Source organism: Betta splendens, chromosome 1 (assembly GCF_900634795.4).
Source record: "Betta splendens chromosome 1, fBetSpl5.4, whole genome shotgun sequence".
NCBI lineage: Eukaryota > Metazoa > Chordata > Actinopteri > Anabantiformes > Osphronemidae > Betta > Betta splendens.
Window position 1 is genome coordinate 1,161,617 of NC_040881.3, and position 18,108 is coordinate 1,179,724.

The 18,108-nt window shown below is 47.9% G+C and overlaps 1 protein-coding gene across 3 annotated transcripts in view; it reads right to left on the reverse strand.

Moving 5' to 3' along the window:
- The window catches only part of usp34 (ubiquitin specific peptidase 34), a 31,474-nt gene that overhangs the window by 5,699 nt on the left and 7,667 nt on the right, over positions 1-18,108 (reverse strand). For 2 of the 3 annotated variants that reach the window (XM_029145651.3, XM_055510811.1), the window contains exons 6-64: positions 17,888-17,955; positions 16,259-16,451; positions 16,016-16,077; positions 15,794-15,875; positions 15,621-15,713; positions 15,412-15,537; positions 15,197-15,326; positions 14,671-14,801; positions 13,821-14,563; positions 13,535-13,749; positions 13,304-13,422; positions 13,097-13,224; positions 12,897-12,986; positions 12,636-12,731; positions 12,396-12,478; positions 12,039-12,193; positions 11,646-11,759; positions 11,461-11,560; positions 11,161-11,323; positions 10,947-11,073; positions 10,484-10,634; positions 10,296-10,396; positions 9,921-10,136; positions 9,696-9,821; positions 9,453-9,575; positions 9,208-9,291; positions 9,002-9,088; positions 8,730-8,930; positions 8,575-8,657; positions 8,449-8,489; positions 8,188-8,312; positions 7,659-7,811; positions 7,473-7,577; positions 7,296-7,390; positions 6,655-6,959; positions 6,234-6,397; positions 6,089-6,154; positions 5,767-5,913; positions 5,565-5,621; positions 5,410-5,487; positions 5,236-5,330; positions 4,981-5,153; positions 4,724-4,874; positions 4,572-4,650; positions 4,445-4,498; positions 4,271-4,366; positions 4,126-4,190; positions 3,965-4,040; positions 3,570-3,617; positions 3,426-3,491; positions 2,938-3,018; positions 2,766-2,851; positions 2,370-2,538; positions 2,043-2,117; positions 1,780-1,931; positions 1,551-1,704; positions 1,016-1,060; positions 822-926; positions 510-657 (exon numbers count right to left, since the gene is read on the reverse strand). In XM_029145651.3, the coding sequence (XP_029001484.1) occupies positions 510-657; positions 822-926; positions 1,016-1,060; positions 1,551-1,704; positions 1,780-1,931; positions 2,043-2,117; positions 2,370-2,538; positions 2,766-2,851; positions 2,938-3,018; positions 3,426-3,491; positions 3,570-3,617; positions 3,965-4,040; positions 4,126-4,190; positions 4,271-4,366; positions 4,445-4,498; positions 4,572-4,650; positions 4,724-4,874; positions 4,981-5,153; positions 5,236-5,330; positions 5,410-5,487; positions 5,565-5,621; positions 5,767-5,913; positions 6,089-6,154; positions 6,234-6,397; positions 6,655-6,959; positions 7,296-7,390; positions 7,473-7,577; positions 7,659-7,811; positions 8,188-8,312; positions 8,449-8,489; positions 8,575-8,657; positions 8,730-8,930; positions 9,002-9,088; positions 9,208-9,291; positions 9,453-9,575; positions 9,696-9,821; positions 9,921-10,136; positions 10,296-10,396; positions 10,484-10,634; positions 10,947-11,073; positions 11,161-11,323; positions 11,461-11,560; positions 11,646-11,759; positions 12,039-12,193; positions 12,396-12,478; positions 12,636-12,731; positions 12,897-12,986; positions 13,097-13,224; positions 13,304-13,422; positions 13,535-13,749; positions 13,821-14,563; positions 14,671-14,801; positions 15,197-15,326; positions 15,412-15,537; positions 15,621-15,713; positions 15,794-15,875; positions 16,016-16,077; positions 16,259-16,451; positions 17,888-17,955 (7,444 nt within the window). The remainder of the gene's footprint in view (positions 1-509; positions 658-821; positions 927-1,015; positions 1,061-1,550; positions 1,705-1,779; positions 1,932-2,042; positions 2,118-2,369; positions 2,539-2,765; positions 2,852-2,937; positions 3,019-3,425; positions 3,492-3,569; positions 3,618-3,964; positions 4,041-4,125; positions 4,191-4,270; positions 4,367-4,444; positions 4,499-4,571; positions 4,651-4,723; positions 4,875-4,980; positions 5,154-5,235; positions 5,331-5,409; positions 5,488-5,564; positions 5,622-5,766; positions 5,914-6,088; positions 6,155-6,233; positions 6,398-6,654; positions 6,960-7,295; positions 7,391-7,472; positions 7,578-7,658; positions 7,812-8,187; positions 8,313-8,448; positions 8,490-8,574; positions 8,658-8,729; positions 8,931-9,001; positions 9,089-9,207; positions 9,292-9,452; positions 9,576-9,695; positions 9,822-9,920; positions 10,137-10,295; positions 10,397-10,483; positions 10,635-10,946; positions 11,074-11,160; positions 11,324-11,460; positions 11,561-11,645; positions 11,760-12,038; positions 12,194-12,395; positions 12,479-12,635; positions 12,732-12,896; positions 12,987-13,096; positions 13,225-13,303; positions 13,423-13,534; positions 13,750-13,820; positions 14,564-14,670; positions 14,802-15,196; positions 15,327-15,411; positions 15,538-15,620; positions 15,714-15,793; positions 15,876-16,015; positions 16,078-16,258; positions 16,452-17,887; positions 17,956-18,108) is intronic. The other variant, XM_029145664.3, reaches the window with a different exon arrangement.

The window sequence follows — 18,108 nt, forward strand, 5'->3', positions numbered from 1 at the left end:
CAGATTTAATAAAACCATTAGATCCTGTAGACATCAGTTTTATTTTCTTTCTTTGATTACTTTTTAAAGGCTGAAAAAAGTCTGACATCGGTGCAGTAGATTTTCTAGTCTGTAAATTGACAAAAATTATAAAATGACTTGGCGACTGCTTCTTCTTCTGCTTCATTTATTGTTGAAGCACTAAACCTTGCGTGGGATGATATCGCCCCCACAGGGGGAGGTTGGTTTTGCTGTTCTCAGCCAGTTGAAACTGATGGGTAGCAGCACAAGGGACACAGGTGTATATTTATTCTCCTTATTTTTCATTTGCTTATGATTTATTTATTTATTCGTCCATTTAGGTTTTGTTTAATATTTATTTATGATTTGTATTTTTATCTTGATTGCACATGCCTGTATGGTTTGTATGCAGTGAATGTGAGTGGAGTTCTGGGGGGTCAGTGGGGTGACCAGCAATTTGTGAGGTCAAACCAGAGTAAAAGCAGAGAGGGGCGGGACGTCAGGCTTACACGTGCGAACTCGGGGGTAGTTGTGCGCCAGCAGAAAGCGTTCCACCCAGTTCTCCATGTTCTGCAGAACCCAGCTGTGGGCCAGCTTGTTCCTGGGGGTCTGGACAGCCAGCCAGTCCAGACACTGCGACGGGTTGTACTCGATCACCTGCAAGGAACGGTAGATCGGGATCAAAAATCAGGACCACAAATTGGTCCTTTAAGGGTGTACAGGCTTAAGCGCAGGACAGTGAAGCTGCAGGAAATCTTTATAACAAAACAGTCAACATCCAGCTCTGTGTCGCCACTGCTGCTGTGGGTGGAGACATTTACCTCCCAGATCCTCTGCAGGATGTAGGAGGCGAATGAGGGCATCCCAGGAGGTCCACCTGCAAACTCCATCAACATAGTGAGCAGCTTGAAGAAAGGATTTGCAGCCTGTTAAGAGAGAAGACAAAGAAACTGAAAACGACTGTTTGCCTACGAATAAAACCTCAACAACTTTACTAAAGTTCATCTGTGCTTACTTCTGGAGTCAGTTTGGCGATGGAGGTGAAGAGCATCGACACAATCTGGAGAGAAAACAGTCAGCAAACTGTCACACAATGTTCACAGCAACAACACAATGAGTCAAACCTACATGCATATGTGTATGTATATAATACATGTATATGTTTCTATGAGTATGTGCACATACCTTAACACTATTATTGGCATTAATATTAATTTAACAGGTAAACCACAGTACAGCAGGTGTTTAGTTATGGATGTGTCAGCCTAAGGTGCATCCCTGCTTATTTATTTTGCACCGATTGTTTGCTTAATTGATTTGCTTGATTTCAGCAGCTGGTTGCACCCCCACCCACAGACACCACAAAGCAAAAACTCAACCTGTCCACCAACACAGCGACATCACACATTTAGGATTAGCTAAATAAACATTAAATAAACCCTTATACCATCTTATATTCCTCTTGTAAAAGCAAAGTTGTCCATCACAATACGGCATTCAGCCTAATACATGCTGTTTGTTGAAAAAAAAAAACAAAAAAAAACCCCTACATGCTCAGCCAGACGGTTGTTATAGCGACAGAGGCTGAAGATGAGGTTGCAGGTCTGTCGGATGTTGATGCCGTCTCTGATGTGCTGGAAGAGGAAGGGGAAGCCTTTCCCCCCGGTCAGCGCCGCCATGTCGCTCTGCGACAGTGTCAGATGTCTGGACAGAGAAGAAGCATCTCAGTCAGTAGGACTGGAACACGTGGACGAACGTCTACTCGGCCAGCGTTCTCACCTCTCTGAGCGAGACTGCTCCACCAGGAGAGCGATGAGCGCAATCATCTTCTCCAGAGCAGCAGGACGATACTTCTCCTCTGCCAGAGACAGGATGTCCTCTTCCTCATCCTCCTCCTCTCCCTCCTCCTCTGACAGCACCTCCACCTGAGGCTGGGAACAAACTTTGGTTCAATTTGTGTTGGCATCACCCTCCTACACTACGAGCTGCAAACGATAAAGATGACACCACAATGTAAACACCAGAAACCGTTTTACTCTTACATTTTCAGGGCCTTTGGTTCCCATATAGAAATGCACCATAATGGAAATGGCTTGCAGTGACAAGAGGAACTGACTCTGCGAAGACAAACAAGCAGTTCAAATAATGCGAGTTAAATAACTGAACATAATGTAAACTGTGGTGACGGCAGACAGCAAGCCCGCCAACGTTACAGCTAGAACTGGCAGCAGATAAAACTACAAGATGTCTGTTAAACGTGTGCGTCACTGCAGCGACACCACAAACAACAAAGCTGTGTTTCTGTCGCGTCCGAGCGACTTCAGAGGAGGGAACCTGTGACTGTGGTGGGTTCACGCTGCTTCACTCACCTCCTCCTCCCCCATCTTGGCGAACTCGTAGAGGAAGGCGAAGTACTCGGTCAGGTGCTTGCTGTGCGGCTTCACGCCGTGCTCCATGATGGACAGGAGGGTCTTAACAAAGCGAGTGACGCAGGATCTGCTGCCGATGTCCTCCACTGGACCGTCCATGTCGTCAGAGCTGAGCAGAGGAAAAGCACCGTGGATGAAGGTCACACTGACCACAGCCTGCTCAGCTTCAGTCATGAGCAGCCACAACTAACATTGGGAAAGTCAGAGTCTGACTCTGCTACCATCGAATTTCACAGACACAAGATATTCCTTGCACAGGGTTAATAGAGGTTTTCTCTGGGTAAAATCTGTCCTAAAGGTGTTCTTTGTCAGGTTCAGAGAAATGTGCAAACGTACCCGTCCTCCATCCCAGGCTGCAGGTAAAGGTGAGCATGAACTGGTCGCAGCCGCTGTATGACGTGGATGCACAACCTCTGGAACATCTGGAAGACAAAGCCAGACCTACAGTGACTCATGCTGTCTGTGCGTTGATGCTGTGCAAGTCAGTGAAAGTGTAATAACTACAAACCTGTCTGACAATCTGATTGGGACACTTGATCAGAATCTGCATTGGCCACCAGTTGTCATCAGCCATCTGGTCCAAAAACCACTGAAACAGGTATAAAAACCACTGGTAACTAAGAGAAGTCTGTTTGTGCGGCGTTAATGATATTAGAAGAGGTGATGATCAGTGATGCAGAATATTAGTTACTGTGAACAAAGATGTGTTTTACACTAAATGGTCATAAACAACATTTATAAAGAAAAGGTAACTCCTTTTGGATTTATCCCGTCAGGGGTCGCCACAGCGAATAATTGGCATGGTTGTTTTGACAGGTTTTTACAGCCGTAGAATTACATCAAATCTTCTGACTTGTGAGTTTTAATATATTTCTATTGGGTAATGGGTAATCCCTCAAGCATTTCTAATCTCTTCGCATCATCAGTGGATTGACTGGGGTCCAGTTTCCTGGATGTTCACCAGACAATCTAAGGCGACTGCGGCGCTGGTCCCACCTCGCAGGCAGCCTGGCTGTTGTTGAACTGTTTGGTCAGGAGTTCGATCCACTGCAGCATGGTGGGCTGGAGGAGACAAGGACACAACAGCTAGAATCCAACTCAGAAGCCCAGAAACGCTGTGAAGCAGGGTCTGTCCGTTACCTTCTCCTTGGAGTGGATGAACGTCTCAAGGACGAACGAGGTGCTGAGCTGGAGGAACAGGGGAAAACAAGATTCTCAGTTACTCGTTTTAAACTACGGACAGGATACGACTTTTATTATTGCGGAAATTATTGTGTATTCAGCAGCAGCATGACAACTGATAGGACAATAAATGAAAAGAAAACAACAACAAAATTAGACATGCTGTCTCTGCATATTCACCACCAGATAAATGGTGGAGACCTGAGACACTGCACAACAAAGACACAAACGCCCAATGAAGGCAAAAAGCAGCTTAGTTCAGGTTTCACCGGGTCAGTAGGCTTCTATCACCGCTCCCAAGTTCAATGAGCTGGACAAAGAGGTTTTTCTCTAAAACCTAAGCTAAGTCTCACCTTGGCAGTCATGAGTGACACAGCCTTGGGGTCTGGTAAAGTGCTGGGGATGCTGCTGCAGAGCTGCCACATGAAGCTGAAACCCAGACACAAAAACGTCAGGACTGAGCATTGACTGGAAAGTGGAGCAATCACGTGTGACCAGGCTGTTTGACACCGACCCGAAGTATGTGTGTTCAAAGATGTTTTTGTCCTGTAGAAACTGCATGTTGTCGTGCCAAATCCACTGGAACACACACAGACAAGGCTGTTACATTAACAACACACATTAATGTTTCTATTTTAAAACTACAGACGCAAACAAACCTCAAGCAGATCAGGAGAAACGTCGAAGCTGAAGTCCTTCCCGTTCTCCTCCTCCAGCTCCACTCGCTTGTAGAACAGCATGTAGGCGCTGTGCGTCTGCAAAAGCAGCGTGTAAAAACCTCAGCACACTGGCACCGCTGTCTAAAGAAAAAAAAGTCAGGAGAATCCACCCACCTTCTCAAAGGAGAAATCCATGAACTTGTCTGTGACAGAGTCGTAGGTTTTAGTCTGTAAAGATGAAACAAAGTCAGTGAAATCAGAGGTGAGCAGAGCTTTGTGTGGCTGTGGCTGCAGCTCGTACCGTCATCTCTCCTCCGAAGCACTCGGACGCCAGCTGGGCCGAATCGAAGGGCTTCACCTCCGCATCGTTGAACAGGTACCTGCAAGGAGTGTACGTGGTGTTAGACGTGGACGTGAGTGGGACCTAACACCTGCAGCTGCAGCTCCTCTCACCACTTGTTGTTCTTGTAGGCGTGAGGGTTGACGATGTCTCTGATGAAGCTGTAGTAATGGCCGCCGTCCGCCGTGCCCGTGTGCACCGTGACACCGATGAGGTCGTACTCGTAGCTCTCTGAGACTTTGGCCTCGCCCTCCTCTCGGGAACCTGCAGATCCCAGCAATATGTGCGGTCACGTCACGTGCCGTGTGCGCGGTCACGTCACGTGCCGTGTGTATGACTGGTGACGGAGCTGATGGATGTGTGCACCCACCCTCCTTCCGTTCTCCTTTCCCCATGAGGAAGTCCTCTGTGTACGGCGTCATGTCGAGCCGCAACGGAAATGAGAAGTGCGTGTTGACCTTCTCCTTCATCATGGTCACCATGTTGAAGGTGTATCTCATAGTGTTGAAGCTCAGTATGCGAGGCAGCTTCTTGAAGCACGCTCTGGAGGCACAGGCAGGTTTTATTTGCTTCATATTAATAAAATGCCATGGGGCCACGTCCAGAGTTTTTGCTTGGTGCTGACCTTTTCTCTGCTCGGACCTTCTTGCCGCACTGGGAGCAGGTGTACATGTTGTCGCCCTCCAGAGTGTCCTTGATGGTCACCTCATCCAGAGATTCCTGAGCATAAAAACAGCATCAAACTCTGCAGGAAACTAATGTTGGCTCAGGACAGCTGCAGGTGTTCACGTAGACTCACATAGATGTTCTTCATGTCTGCTACTTGGCATCTTACAGTGTAGAACTCTTCTGCAGTCTGACTCACATGGTCACAGTCCTGTAGTACAAAAGACACAGCGTCTCGCTCATGCATCGGCCTCATATAAACCTGAGGATGTCTTTGTTTAAACTCACCAGTGACACCACGTTGTTGGTGATGACGCCTCCAAACAGAGTCTTTACTGTGTTTTTCTGTAGGACAAATGTGTTCAACAGGCTTAATTTAAATTTCAAAAGACATCACTTAACATTTCACATGACACTGTTTTATCCTCTGAAGATGAAAACTCAATCTGCAGCTTTCTGACAGGAAACAGGTGTAGAGCTATGAGTTTACCAGCTCCTGAGACATCTCCTCAATCTTGGTGATAAGATCAGTGAAAAACTCTGTCATATCTTTCTGCTCTCCGGTGTTGAGAGGCTGTTTGTCCATGGTGTAGGTTTTACAGAAGGGTCGGGGGTTGTATGCTTTCCTCTCGCTTTCCTGTGCACAGACAATCAGCACAGTGTTGGCATCTCAAACGGCCTTCAACCCATAGACGTGAACATGCACCAGGACCCAGGACAGTGTTCACACATACATCAAAGCTCAGCTAGACAAATTGTGGTTCATGTGAACTCTTTACATCAACAGGCTCCAGTTAGGGCAGAAAACTCACCATGAGGTAGGTGAACATCTTCTGCAGCTCCAGCAGAGTGGTTTTGTGTTTGATATCCTCAGCATACTGCAAGCAAAGACCCACACATTCAGACCTCTGCTGTGACCATGAGCAGGCGTTTCCTGTCCGTCTCACACGCACTGACCTTGGCGGTGAAGACGGCTTGTCGGGCCTCAGGGATCATGTAGAGCTGCTGGATGGTGGAGGCCAGGTAACAGGTGGCTCCCAGGTTGGTCAGACCCACAAAGCGACACTCTGCTCGGACGTCGTCGTGAGGCCAGTAGTCCCACTTGTACGGAGCATGAGAAGCTGCAGAGCAAAAACGGGAAAACATTTCCTTCGCATCCAGCAGCTGTTAAAACTCACTGACGGGGCATTTACTGCCCCTGGTACTGGCAGAGTGCAGCTTACAGACAGACAGTCCTATTATAACCACCAACAAATACTGCACAGAAACATGCCTGGAAATAAACCTGTAGAGCACATTTTAAAGCTTTTAACTGAATTAGGGAGGATCATTCCCTCAGAGCTAGTTATAATGCACATAAAAACTAGTTTAACTTTACTTTGCATGTGTTGTGACATGACCCAGTTGTGGAGGAGTCTGTAGTTCTCCACCGAGCCCTTCACCGTCTCCACCAGCAGGTCGTAGGCGGCGGCCCGGGCAGCGTGGGACTTGCACTTGGGCTGAGCGCGGTCGGCGAGGCTGGGCAGCAGGAAGAGCAGGTTGTGGATGTCCCGCAGGAACTCCTGGCCCTCACGGGAGAACTTGAAGGGAGGCTTGTGTTTGAGGACGCTGGTGGCGAGGCGCAGGAGGCCGGTGAGTCCGTCGTCCTCCGTCATCCCGTCCTGCTGGTCCAGAATCTCCCGGCTGGAGCAGAGAGGAACAAAGACTTTAAGCCGTTTCACTACTTACAGCAGCGTCCGAGCACAAGCCTAAACTCCTCACACTGGAGGATCTGTAGCTCTACTTGGTTGGGTTCATTTACTTAACATGGGTAAAAACAAACATCTGTGTATATCTGGGTAAGCATCTGAAAACCATGTTTCTATAACATCTTTTAGGAACTTGAGGCACCAAATAGAGGAAACCAATACAACACCCTGGCCCACATTTCTCTATTTTGACCAAACATAATGAGCAGAAATTAGTCAATGCACAGAGTTCATCACACTGTCAATCAATCAACTCAATGTTGTGTCCCACCTCCTGATGCAGTCTGCGAGGTGTCGGGCGAGAGCGTCCAGGTCCAGGAGCGTGGTCTGAAGGGAGCCGGCCAGCGACAGAGAGGGAGAGACCTTCTGTGAGTTCAAACAGACCAATACTAGCAACAGCCCAGAAAAAGCAGCACCACTACAAATCAATGGGACGACCAGCTCCCACCTGGCTCGCATCTTTGACGTGGATGTTGTCGATGAGTTTACAGAGCAGCCAGAAATATTCCTTACAGCCCGTCCTTAACAGAGGCTCCTCCTCATAGTTCTCCACCTGCAAACACAGGACGAACATATCAGTGGTCAGATAGAGGAAGTCATCAGACACTGCTTCAGGTGTGAGGCTGGGACTCACCCGTAGCGGTTTCAGGGCCTGTGCGTCTGGCAGAAACTTGAGCAGCGTGGAGGCAGCAAGCAGCAGGAAGGACCTGTTGATGGACTCTCCTCCTTCCAAACCCGACAGGGAGAGCTTGTAGAGGCCGTTACACGCCTCGTGTCTGACTGCCGGCTGACAACAACAACATGGGCCAACCAGTGCATGACCTCTGTTAAAGCCACCGCTTTCAGGGGGTTCATGTTTAACATGCAGTGAAGGCACTAAGCTACCATGTGGTGCGTTGGCCTGGATATTTTCATTTTATGTTGAGTAAAACCTCTTAAAAACTCTTAATAATGGTTTAAATTTGAAACAGTTGTATAAGGAGATCCACGTGGTTTTGTCCTCAATCATGACCAGATTTATCTGACAACCATTTAGAGGGACCAGAGCATAGTACAAAGAGTTTTTAAGCAGGTGAAACCACGCCACGCGTCATTAAACTGCCTCATCACATGTTCAATGCGTCACCTTTACTTCATACTAGCTTGACCAGATGACGACTCACCTCAGGCACCAGCAGGGTGAGCTTCTTCAGCCAGTCGTGGAGGTGGTCGCTGTCGGCCAGACTGGACTTCACCGTGGAGGAGCAGTGAGCCCAGCTCACCAGCAGCCACATGGAGTAGTGAGTCACTGAAGGACACAAACACCAGCTGTCAGCATGGTGTCAACGCACGGAACGGCTTTGCTTTGTTCTTCTGCATCATGTAGTCGTTAAACCAGTGCGGAAACAAGTGATCGATTGAAGGAACTTTTAATAGTTTCTCACCTTCGTGACGAGACCGGTGGTCCGACTGAGCTTTGAGAACTCTTTTGAACACAAAGACAACATGAAAATGAATTTCTTTCTTTAGCATGTGAACCTGACAGAACAGGGTTGGTAGTGATTTGCTACCTGTGTGCTAGGTTGTCGTAGGTGTAGGCCACGTTGATCAAGCGCTGGATGAGGTTGGTGCCTTGGACGAGACTGAGGAACACCTACAAACCAGAACAGAGGATTTTACCGGCGCTCCCTTCTGATGACTCAGCTGTTTCCAAGGAGAGCTTTACCTCAGTGAGTCTAGGGATGTGAAGGCCTTTTCCGTGGTCTACAGTCGACTTGCGGGATTTGCCCGGCCACGCCCGCTTCCGCTGGCTGTCTGCGAGACCAGACCATGAGAAGACATCGTGATAAGCCAGGTCCAGATCCGCAGGGTCCACTGCGAACTGACAGATGAGCTTCAGCAGGCAGGCGAGGCAGTCCAGGAGCCACTGCAGAGGAAATCGTTTTCAACTTGTTGCACATTGTGGACTGCACTCAAACAAACTTAAACATGTCTAACCACAGTCCAGGACTCCTGGTCTTTGGGCTCCAAGATGCCTGAGTTGAAGATTTCCAGAAGCAGCTGGAGGCCTCCAGACGAAACAAACTGCAGGGGTGAAAAAATAAAGAAAAAGGAAATGTCTGTAGTTCATGCATCATAAACAAACTGTAATACATTGATATATAATAAATGATTTCTTGAACACATCTAGACCCTGTTTCTACCTTGCAGCTCCAAGTGTTCTTGCTGTTTTCTATCTGATCCTCACTGGAGTCATCCGAGTCTGGATACAGATCACTGTAGCTGCCCTGAAACACACAGAAATACACAAACTCAAGCTAAGTTCTTACATTTGTGCTGCTTCTGCTTTTCAGCTGCCCATATTCATATTAAGGCATAGGATGCTCCTCACATTGTTCCCAAATAGACTCCAAAACACACAAAAAACCCATGAGCAAGTTAAACTTACAGTGGACTCTCTGTGGATGCGTCTGTTGGGTTTTCCCAGAGCCTCGATGATCTCCAGAGCGTACAGCAACTTGTGGGGACTTTTAATCTTCAGTAACTCCCTCCAGCAGAGACCCTCCCCATTCTACGCACAAATACATCACAACATCAGTTTCCTCGGTCAAATGTATGATCTGCTAAAGAGCAGCATGAAACAGATCAGATTATGTGATGAAGTGGAAGCAGAGCGTCTGTGGAGACCGACCGCGTCATCAGAGATGTTCTGGAAGGCCTGGAGCATCTTGGGACACGTAGGAAGAAGCATCAACAGCTCCCAAACTCGGCGTGATAAATTCTCTGCATGAAGATGAAGCTCCTCGCAACGTGCACTCTGGGAAAAGAAAAGAGGCTTCACTCACATTATTTGTCAAAACTAATCCACTTTGTTTTAGGAAATTAAACTGAGCACAAAATCTGGTCCGTGTCTCACATCGGTACTCTCGTAGACCTTCTCTGTGCTGGGGCTGGGCGGTTTGAAGCACGCCAGCATCTCCAGCAGGTCAAACAGCGTAGTGAGGTGGGGCTCCTGGAGGAGCAGCAGCATGGGGATGTGCTCCTTCTGGGGAGGAGGCAAACAGGAGGCAGGCAGCTGGACGCCCTCGCCTTTCCTTTCCCTCCGCGGAGCTCCAAGAGAGACAAACACCATCTGGCATCAAAGACACAAATGTGACACAGCAATGAATCTTCTGCATTCTTCAACTTCTGTGACAGCTTTACACCATCTGATGGCGTCACACTGACAACAACGAATCACTGGGATTAGTCAAAGGACAAACCGCCTGATTTGAGTTAAGAAAGTGGAAACCTGCATGTCTTTAAAACCCAGCTCATGCAACGTCTTCTCATCGTAGTCAGTGGTCAGTTCATGGCCAGAGGAGATCATCCTGACGGGTCCCATCAGACCACCTGCAGGAGGCATCAAGAGACTGAGCTCAGGTCTAGAACTATCTGTAGGTGTCTGAACCATAACAAGAGGAGGCTGAGTGAGCCGACCTGGGAAGTCTCCTGGCTGCCGGCTGCTCTGCCCGAATTCCTGCAGCTGAGCCTGTTGGTTCATCTGCTCCTTCTGCAGGTTCTCATACCAGTGGGTCACCTCAGCTCGCAGGTCAGCGACCTGATCACTAGGATACATCTCAATGGTCATCTATAAAAACACAGCACCATGTAACTGTTAGTTTACACTTGGCTGTGAGTGCATTAACTATGCTGAGCTAAAAAAAGCACCCAGTGTAACATTAACAGTCCTTCATGAGCCAGAACGCTCATGTGTCCACCTCATTGAGAGCAATATCATCTCTATTTAATGCAGAACAGAAGATCAAACACTTCTCTCACACTGTTCATTTTTCATTCTGTGTGATTTAAGCCTGTGGTAAACCAGCCCACATGTATCTACTGTAGCGGTGGAGGCCTGACTAACTGTTGCTAGGTGGAGGCTGCAGGTGCCCACACTCACCTTGTCGGGCAGACCCGCGGGCTGACACACGATCCTGAGCGGCAGAGACTGTTTGTCACTCAGTGCCTTCAGGTGGCTGCTGATGCCTGTGCCCTCAATCTGCCACTGCCTCAGATGGTAGGCAAACCTGCCACAGACACGACACCATTAACACACCGTTACAAAGGCGCCTTTAAGATGCTCGCTCACAGGATCAATGTCCCTGGAGGCCAACCTGCGTCTGAAGGCCTCCAGGTGTGTTTTGAGCATGAGCAGCCCTCTTTCGATGCTGGTCAGGCTGGAGTGGGCGTCCTTCTCCAGGTTAGCGGAAGCCATCAGCAAACTCTCCATGCACTTCCTGATGAACTCCTGCTCCTTCTCCAGGCCCGTCTTACCAGCTGCAGGGATCAGCGTTCACAAAACATAGGGTCGGGTTTATGAAATGTAAAAACCTGTAGCAGCATCCACCACCCACACGACCAAACAATCTACATGAAAGACTGCAGTCTTTGCGAGACGTAGAGAAGAAGCCGACCGTTGATGTAGTAGGAGTTGATGTACTGGATGGCAGCACGGCTGATGTCGGCAGACTGAGCTCTCAGAGCGATTCCCCACAGCTGGTCCATCCCACACAGCTGGAGACACACAGGGCTGTGAGTCAACTGCTGATTGCGTGCAGTGTGTTTGCTATTTCTAAAGCTGAATACGAAGCTTGGATACCTCACAGCTGGAAGCGTTGTCCAGGGCACTGGTGGCGAGTCGGGCCAGGTTACAGAGGTGCTGAAACAGGTTGAGGCCCGTCATGCTGATGGTCTCAGGTTTCAGTTGGGGCATCTAGAGACAGAATCACAGCACAGCTGCAGGGTAGAGCTCACCCGTGTATTACCAAACTAATTCTGGGCTGTTTTTGCCCTAGAAAGAGTCGTTTCAAATTGCACACAGCTTTTTTTGTCCTACTCCTTACACTTTTTTATGTTTATGTTTTTTATGTTTTATGTTATGTCCTGATGCAAAAAAGTAATTTATGCGAACTTTGTAAAATGATCATAAAACATAGTAAAATGTAAAAGTGTTTGATGTCACTTGTTGCTGTGAGCGGCAGCCTGCTGGTACCTTCTCCAGGAAGAGGTGCTTGTATGTCTCCATGCCCATCGCATGCTGGTCCTTGCTGCGGACCTGATTGAGGAACCAGTGCAGTGCATCGTCATAGCATTCAGCATCTTCCACCAGACAGTGCCACAGGATGTCCACTTGCTCCAGACTCAGTCCTGAGAGACAGAAACACAAACTGGCACCTCAAGCCAACCCAAAGACCGATAGACAAAGACAAGGAGAAATCTGCCTAGTCTCTTATTTTCTCACATTTGTCTTTAAAACAGCTGATCTAAAACATAGGAAACACTTCACAAGCTTTAAAAGTCCCTAAATAGTAGATGAACAGTCTTCCCATATGAAACAACTGGGCCTTACTGAAGTGGTCTGGAGATCCCAGCGTGGAGAAAACACAGGTAAGGAACTGCAGACGGACCTGGACCTCCGCACTATGGCTGTACCTGCAACAGAGAAAGCAGCTGCTTCAGCGGAAACGTCTGCGCTTCAGTGTGACTATGTATGGTTCAGAAAATCAAATACTGGCTTATAGTCATTTAAGATGAGACACTGCATTTTAACACTGCGTAAACGCCTGAGGTGAGGAGTCAACTGACTCACAGTGCAAACTTGTGCCGATGATCTCTGACTTCTTGGATGTAGTGCTGCAGGTCGTCAAAGAACAGTTTCATCATGTGTAGCTCCTTCTCAGCCCACCTGCAACAACCAGAACCGCATCAGCACAAGACTAATTATTTTACACACTTTCTTTTCATTTGACAATCTTTCATTGTCAAGGTTGAAACTTTCGTATTTCAATAGAACAACTACAATTTTGTATGATTCATGGCAGCTTTTGAACATAGAAGAACCGTTACTCACATGGTGATCCAGTGAGTGTCATAGCTGGAGCCAAACTGCTGGAAAGTGCCAAATAGTTTGGGCAGCAGACGCAAAGAAACCACGACAGACCTGAGAGGAAGCAGAATCTCATGAAAGTTCCCAGTCCTGCCTTCAACAAACAGAAGGATGTGCTGAGCATCCTAAAAGGATAAGGTGCACGCAGGAGCCTCATCAGCTACCTGTGGTGGGCCAAGTTGTCGAGGCAACCCTCAATGAAGCGCATTCGGATCTGTCTGTCTGTGAACCAACAGACCAGTGAACACAGAAGCTTCTCCGCTTCATTGATCAGACCTTCAGACAGATGGATCTAAAACACACAAACACATTTGGATCCTGCTCGGTATTATTTTAGGTTTCCTACTGTGATGGTTCCTTTCTCGTCGTACCGCGTCCTCGTCCTGCACCAGGTCCCACAGCAGCGTGTTGCCCTTTTTACAAACGTTGTCCAGGTTGATGTCAGTCACAGCGTGGCTACTGGAGAACTGGTGTTTGTGCACAGCTGGACCTACACACAGACACATCATCCACAAAATCCGCTTTTTGAGTTCCTCTTTGCTTTGTTGTGTTGGGATTTAACCCGATTACTGAAAACACTTTCAGGTCCTGGAGTGACTCACCCTGTACAAGGTGCTCGTGGTAGATCGAGGCTAAGTTGGGGAGGTGCTGCTGAAGGTGGGAGCTGAGTTCAGCATGAGAATTGATTTGGACCAGCTCTTCCTCGCAGCCCGACTCCTCCCCATCAAAATCAGCCATGTTCTTCTCTGACTTGGCACTGACCTGGGAACTACTGCAGCTCACGTCGTCAGCACTCAGCATGTCCTCCACCATGGGACTGAGGGAGCAAGAGAGTTTTTAGAGCTGAAAAACAAATACTGAAAAACATAAAAGGTCTATCAAGCTCACCCTTCATTATGATGGTGGTGGTGGTGGTGATGATGATGGTGGTGGTGGTGGTGATGATGATGGTGGTGGGAACCGATGAAACGGCGGCAGTTAAACAGTTCGCTGCCCATGGCTTCGCCCAGGAAGTCCCCAGGCCGTGGCAAACACGGAGGCTCCTGAGGCCCCTGGACCATGTGCGTTGGCCCGATGTCTGGTGGCTGCTGCTGTGGCTCTGTATCCTCGGGTCGCGTAGAGGATGATGCAGAACAAGCATCCAGCATCCTCATGCGACCTTCTAAAGATGTTGATGCAGCGCTGACCATGACTGCAGAAGTTTCTGGGCCAAAAGGCAGAACTTTGGGTTTGGCTCCGCCCCCTGAACCGCCGTGCCCCGCCCCCTGGCTCGCCCCCTCGCCAAGCGCCTCCCCCGCCTTCCTCTTCCTCGACTCTGTCTGCTCCCTGACCTCCTTCTGCTGAACCTCTTCTGCCACTGAACGGTTCCCCTCGTCTTCGTCGTCCTCCTCATCGTCATCATCATCTTCGTCGTCTTCCTCCTCCTCGTCATCCTCCTCCTCCTTTAAAGCCTCGCTGTCCACCATGTCGTCAGAATGCATCTCACTGCCAGGGCTGCCGGCTGATTGGCTGGCTCGACTGGAGGCGGCTTCGTTGCTGGAGGCTTCACTGTGGCCGCTGCTGCTGCCCGGCCCGCTGCTGCCTTCCTCCACACTGTTAGCCGTCTCATCTGAGCTGCCCTGCATCGACTCCTGTAAAGCCACAACAACACTTCACACTCCACTATACTTCAGTGAGGCTTTTTTCTGTCACTATCTTGAACTGTTGGGTTTTTAGTGTCGTTGCCTGGCGTGTTTACCTCCGTGTCAGACAGTCTCTGCTGGCCCCTCTTGCTGCTCCTCATCATCTGGTCGTCCATCTCCATGTCACTGCCTCCGCTGTGCTGGGTGTCGCTGTTATCGCTGCTGTCTGGACTGGCAGCTGGAGAACCTGGGGCCACGTGAGACAACATATGAGAAATGCTAAAATAAGCCCCATCCAAGTAGCTGAGAAGTGACTGCCATCATCAGGCACAATAATCTATCAACAGCTGCTTGTGAGCTCCAAGGTATGTCCACAGCTTCATGTTGCCTTTAGTTTGTTTGTCCCTGACAAGGAGCCACAAATTATTTCAGCTGTTTTATTATGGTTTCCATCACTATGATGCCCAGTTACACGGAGGAGGTACCAGCATAGGTAATCATATTAACTGGGAATAAATCCACAAGCACAACTTTCCTCTTTGCAATTTCCATAATGCCACAGAATCAATTTGTGAACCTAGAAATTCATGTTTAAAATGTGTAGCTTTCTCTGCTGCTTCACATCCTCCAGACTAAACTGACCTTTTTTGTTTCCAATAGGGATGTTAGTGTTGAGCAGTGAAGCAAAGGAGCTTTGTTTGGAGAGCTGGGCCTTTGCTGCCAGAGCATTGTTCCACAGAGCCTTGATCAGCATGGATGCCAGGTACAAAGTCTGAGGAGGGACGGAGACACACATCTTCATCATTCACAGGATCAGCACCTTTACCACACGGTGTTTGGTACCGGTAAGGCTTTACCTGCTCTGTGTGAGCACTGGGATGGAGACCCGACACTAGGTTGAGGACGTGTCGGAGAGGCACTGGGTCCAGGTTTTTGATGAGTGAAGGGAAAAGGTCGTGGATGTAGCGGCTACAATGTTTAAGCTGAAGACACAAAAGATGTCAATGTCATGGGAGCAAAGCAATTCCGAGCTGTGTACAGTCAGGTTTGAACCTCATCCACTTACCTGAGCTGCAGCCCAGATACAGTCCACATGCTGCGTGCTGAGTCGGCCCTCTGCAGCCAAGAAGTTCAGGATCACTTGGCACTGCTTTATGATCTTAAAACACAGAATCAAACATGTGGAAATGCCACTTTGAACAGGAGCCATAAAAATAAACGACATGAATGAAGTGTCACCTCAATGTGCAAATTTGGTCCAAATATGTGCTCCACCACATTGTTGTGGATCAGCCAGTCGGCCAGTTCCTTTGCGATGGAGCTGAGAACATGACAAAATCATACAGCAGGTTAGGGTGCGAAAGGTCACCAAAAGGTCACCATGGATGAGAACCATACTGGACACTTTCTCACGGTCACGTCACAGAAGCCATCAAAGTCTTTAGCAGTAACGTAACTTACGTTTCTGTGTCGGACACCAGGGACTCGTTGTTGCAAACGTCGTTGAAGGTGTGAAGCTGGTTCTAAGGAAACATGCCTTTGATGAGTGCTCATCTTACAGGATTATTCTTATTCGTGTGCATATTTCATATTGTATTTGACCTTTTCAACTACGTTGTGTTTGTACCTGATACCACGACAAACACTCGTACTGTTAGCTGTACAGTTTCCTGACCTTCTCATGCAGAACTAAGAGCGACTCACTGTGATCTGGCTGAGTCCGGCCAGCCTCATGGTGAGCGTGGGGGACATGAAGTATTTGAAGGCGAGGTCCAAGCTTTCTTTGTCGAAGCACAGTGCGCTGTCCAGTGGCTCCTTCACCGTGCTCCACATCAGGTCGGCCATGTTGCGAGCAGCACTCTGCCGCAGCTCCTGGTCTGACAGCTTACACAGGTACCTGCAGACAGCAAAAAACGCAGCGAGCTCAGTCACCGGCAAGCGTGGAATTCACCGTTTAGAGCAGCATTTAGTGAAGTTTGATGAAGTGAAATCATCTACACAAAGCCAAACTCACACCACACATTTCCAGTCAACTTTTTAGCTTTCTTGGCATCCTTCGGATGAATTTTTAAAAGTGCTCCATTTCCAGGTCTGCGTGGGCGCATACTGAGGTATCTGATCAGCAGAAAGCTGCTAACTCAGCCAGTCTTTACTCTGAAAACGTGAGCAGGACTCGAGGGTTTCTTATGGTTTCTCCTGAAGGTAACGAGTTTTCTGATCAAAAGCTTTTCAAAAAGGGAACAACAGGAAGAAGAAGCTAAACCTTTAACCCCCCAAATCTAGAAAATACTTATTTTCAGACCTTTACCCTATTTGTTACATAAAGATATTCATACAACACTAATATGAAGAAATGCCTTAACCGAACAGAAGATAAATCTTGCTTGTGTCTGAACTGCAGTGCAGCAAAGATCTACCCACTTAACGCTCTCCCCTGTGACATTCAATGCTCTCCCCTGTGACATTCACCAGCATACTGAGTATTATGCTATGTGTCTCCATTTGTGATACCTAAAGCGTCTGTGTATTTTTGAGGCTTTTGCTTCAAGCTTGTATTCAGAGGTGGATCTGAATAGTCTACATTACGATACACTGTTGATACAGCTGAGCATCAGCCTGGCTGCATCACATGACTCCGATACCTCTTGGGTCATGTGAGGGGAGGCCAACCGGAGGCCTGGCAACTGTCACCATGGCAACAGAAGGTCTTCCTAGCAACGAACATGTGGTATGTGCTATTGGGGGAAGTGAGGAGTAGCAAGCAAGGCACAGTAACTGACCAAGCAAGAGAGAGAATTGACAGCACCTGGGTTAAATTCAGCTAATGATAAAAAAAACAACTTTACTATTAATACAGAACACCACAGGGCAACAACGCAAGGGTAGATCAAGTGTCTACAGCCACATTTAGATATTCATCAGGAATGCACTCCACCCACATTTAACTGAGGCTGTTCATAAACAAGACAATAAGGCAAAAAAGCTCAATAAGATTATTCAAGTTTAAAATAAATTTCCTGAAAAAATTTCTCACTCATGCAAACACACTAGCACATAGACCTTGGGAAGTGAGCGCTAGCTTTAAGCCCACATTAAAAGCAGACCCTGTTCAGATTCAATGAGAAAAACACATCATGTCAACCTAAGCAGCAGTTTTTAGCGCCTCATTAACTGCTTCCATTCCACTCATGTTTTCATCTTTTCTACAGCGTTGGCAGGAGTTTCCTGGTTACAGTTTGGGGAGGTGACAAACAGCGAACGACTCCTACATGGATCCGTATTGTCAAACTGCAGCTTCGGTTGGCCCCGGGACTTTGTGTCTGCGTAACTCACCGTATTACATAGGTTCGGAACGGTATGATGTGCTGCATCACTGCAGGGATGTGCAACCATATTCGGATCTGAGAAGAACCAAATCACAAGGCAAAGTATTAACATGTCACAAACAGAAAACAAGAGAATCAACAAATGGTGTGATTCATCCACCTTATTTACACATTAAATAATTAATGAGGTGGTTTACAACTAGAAGGAAAATATATTCTTGTGTCATT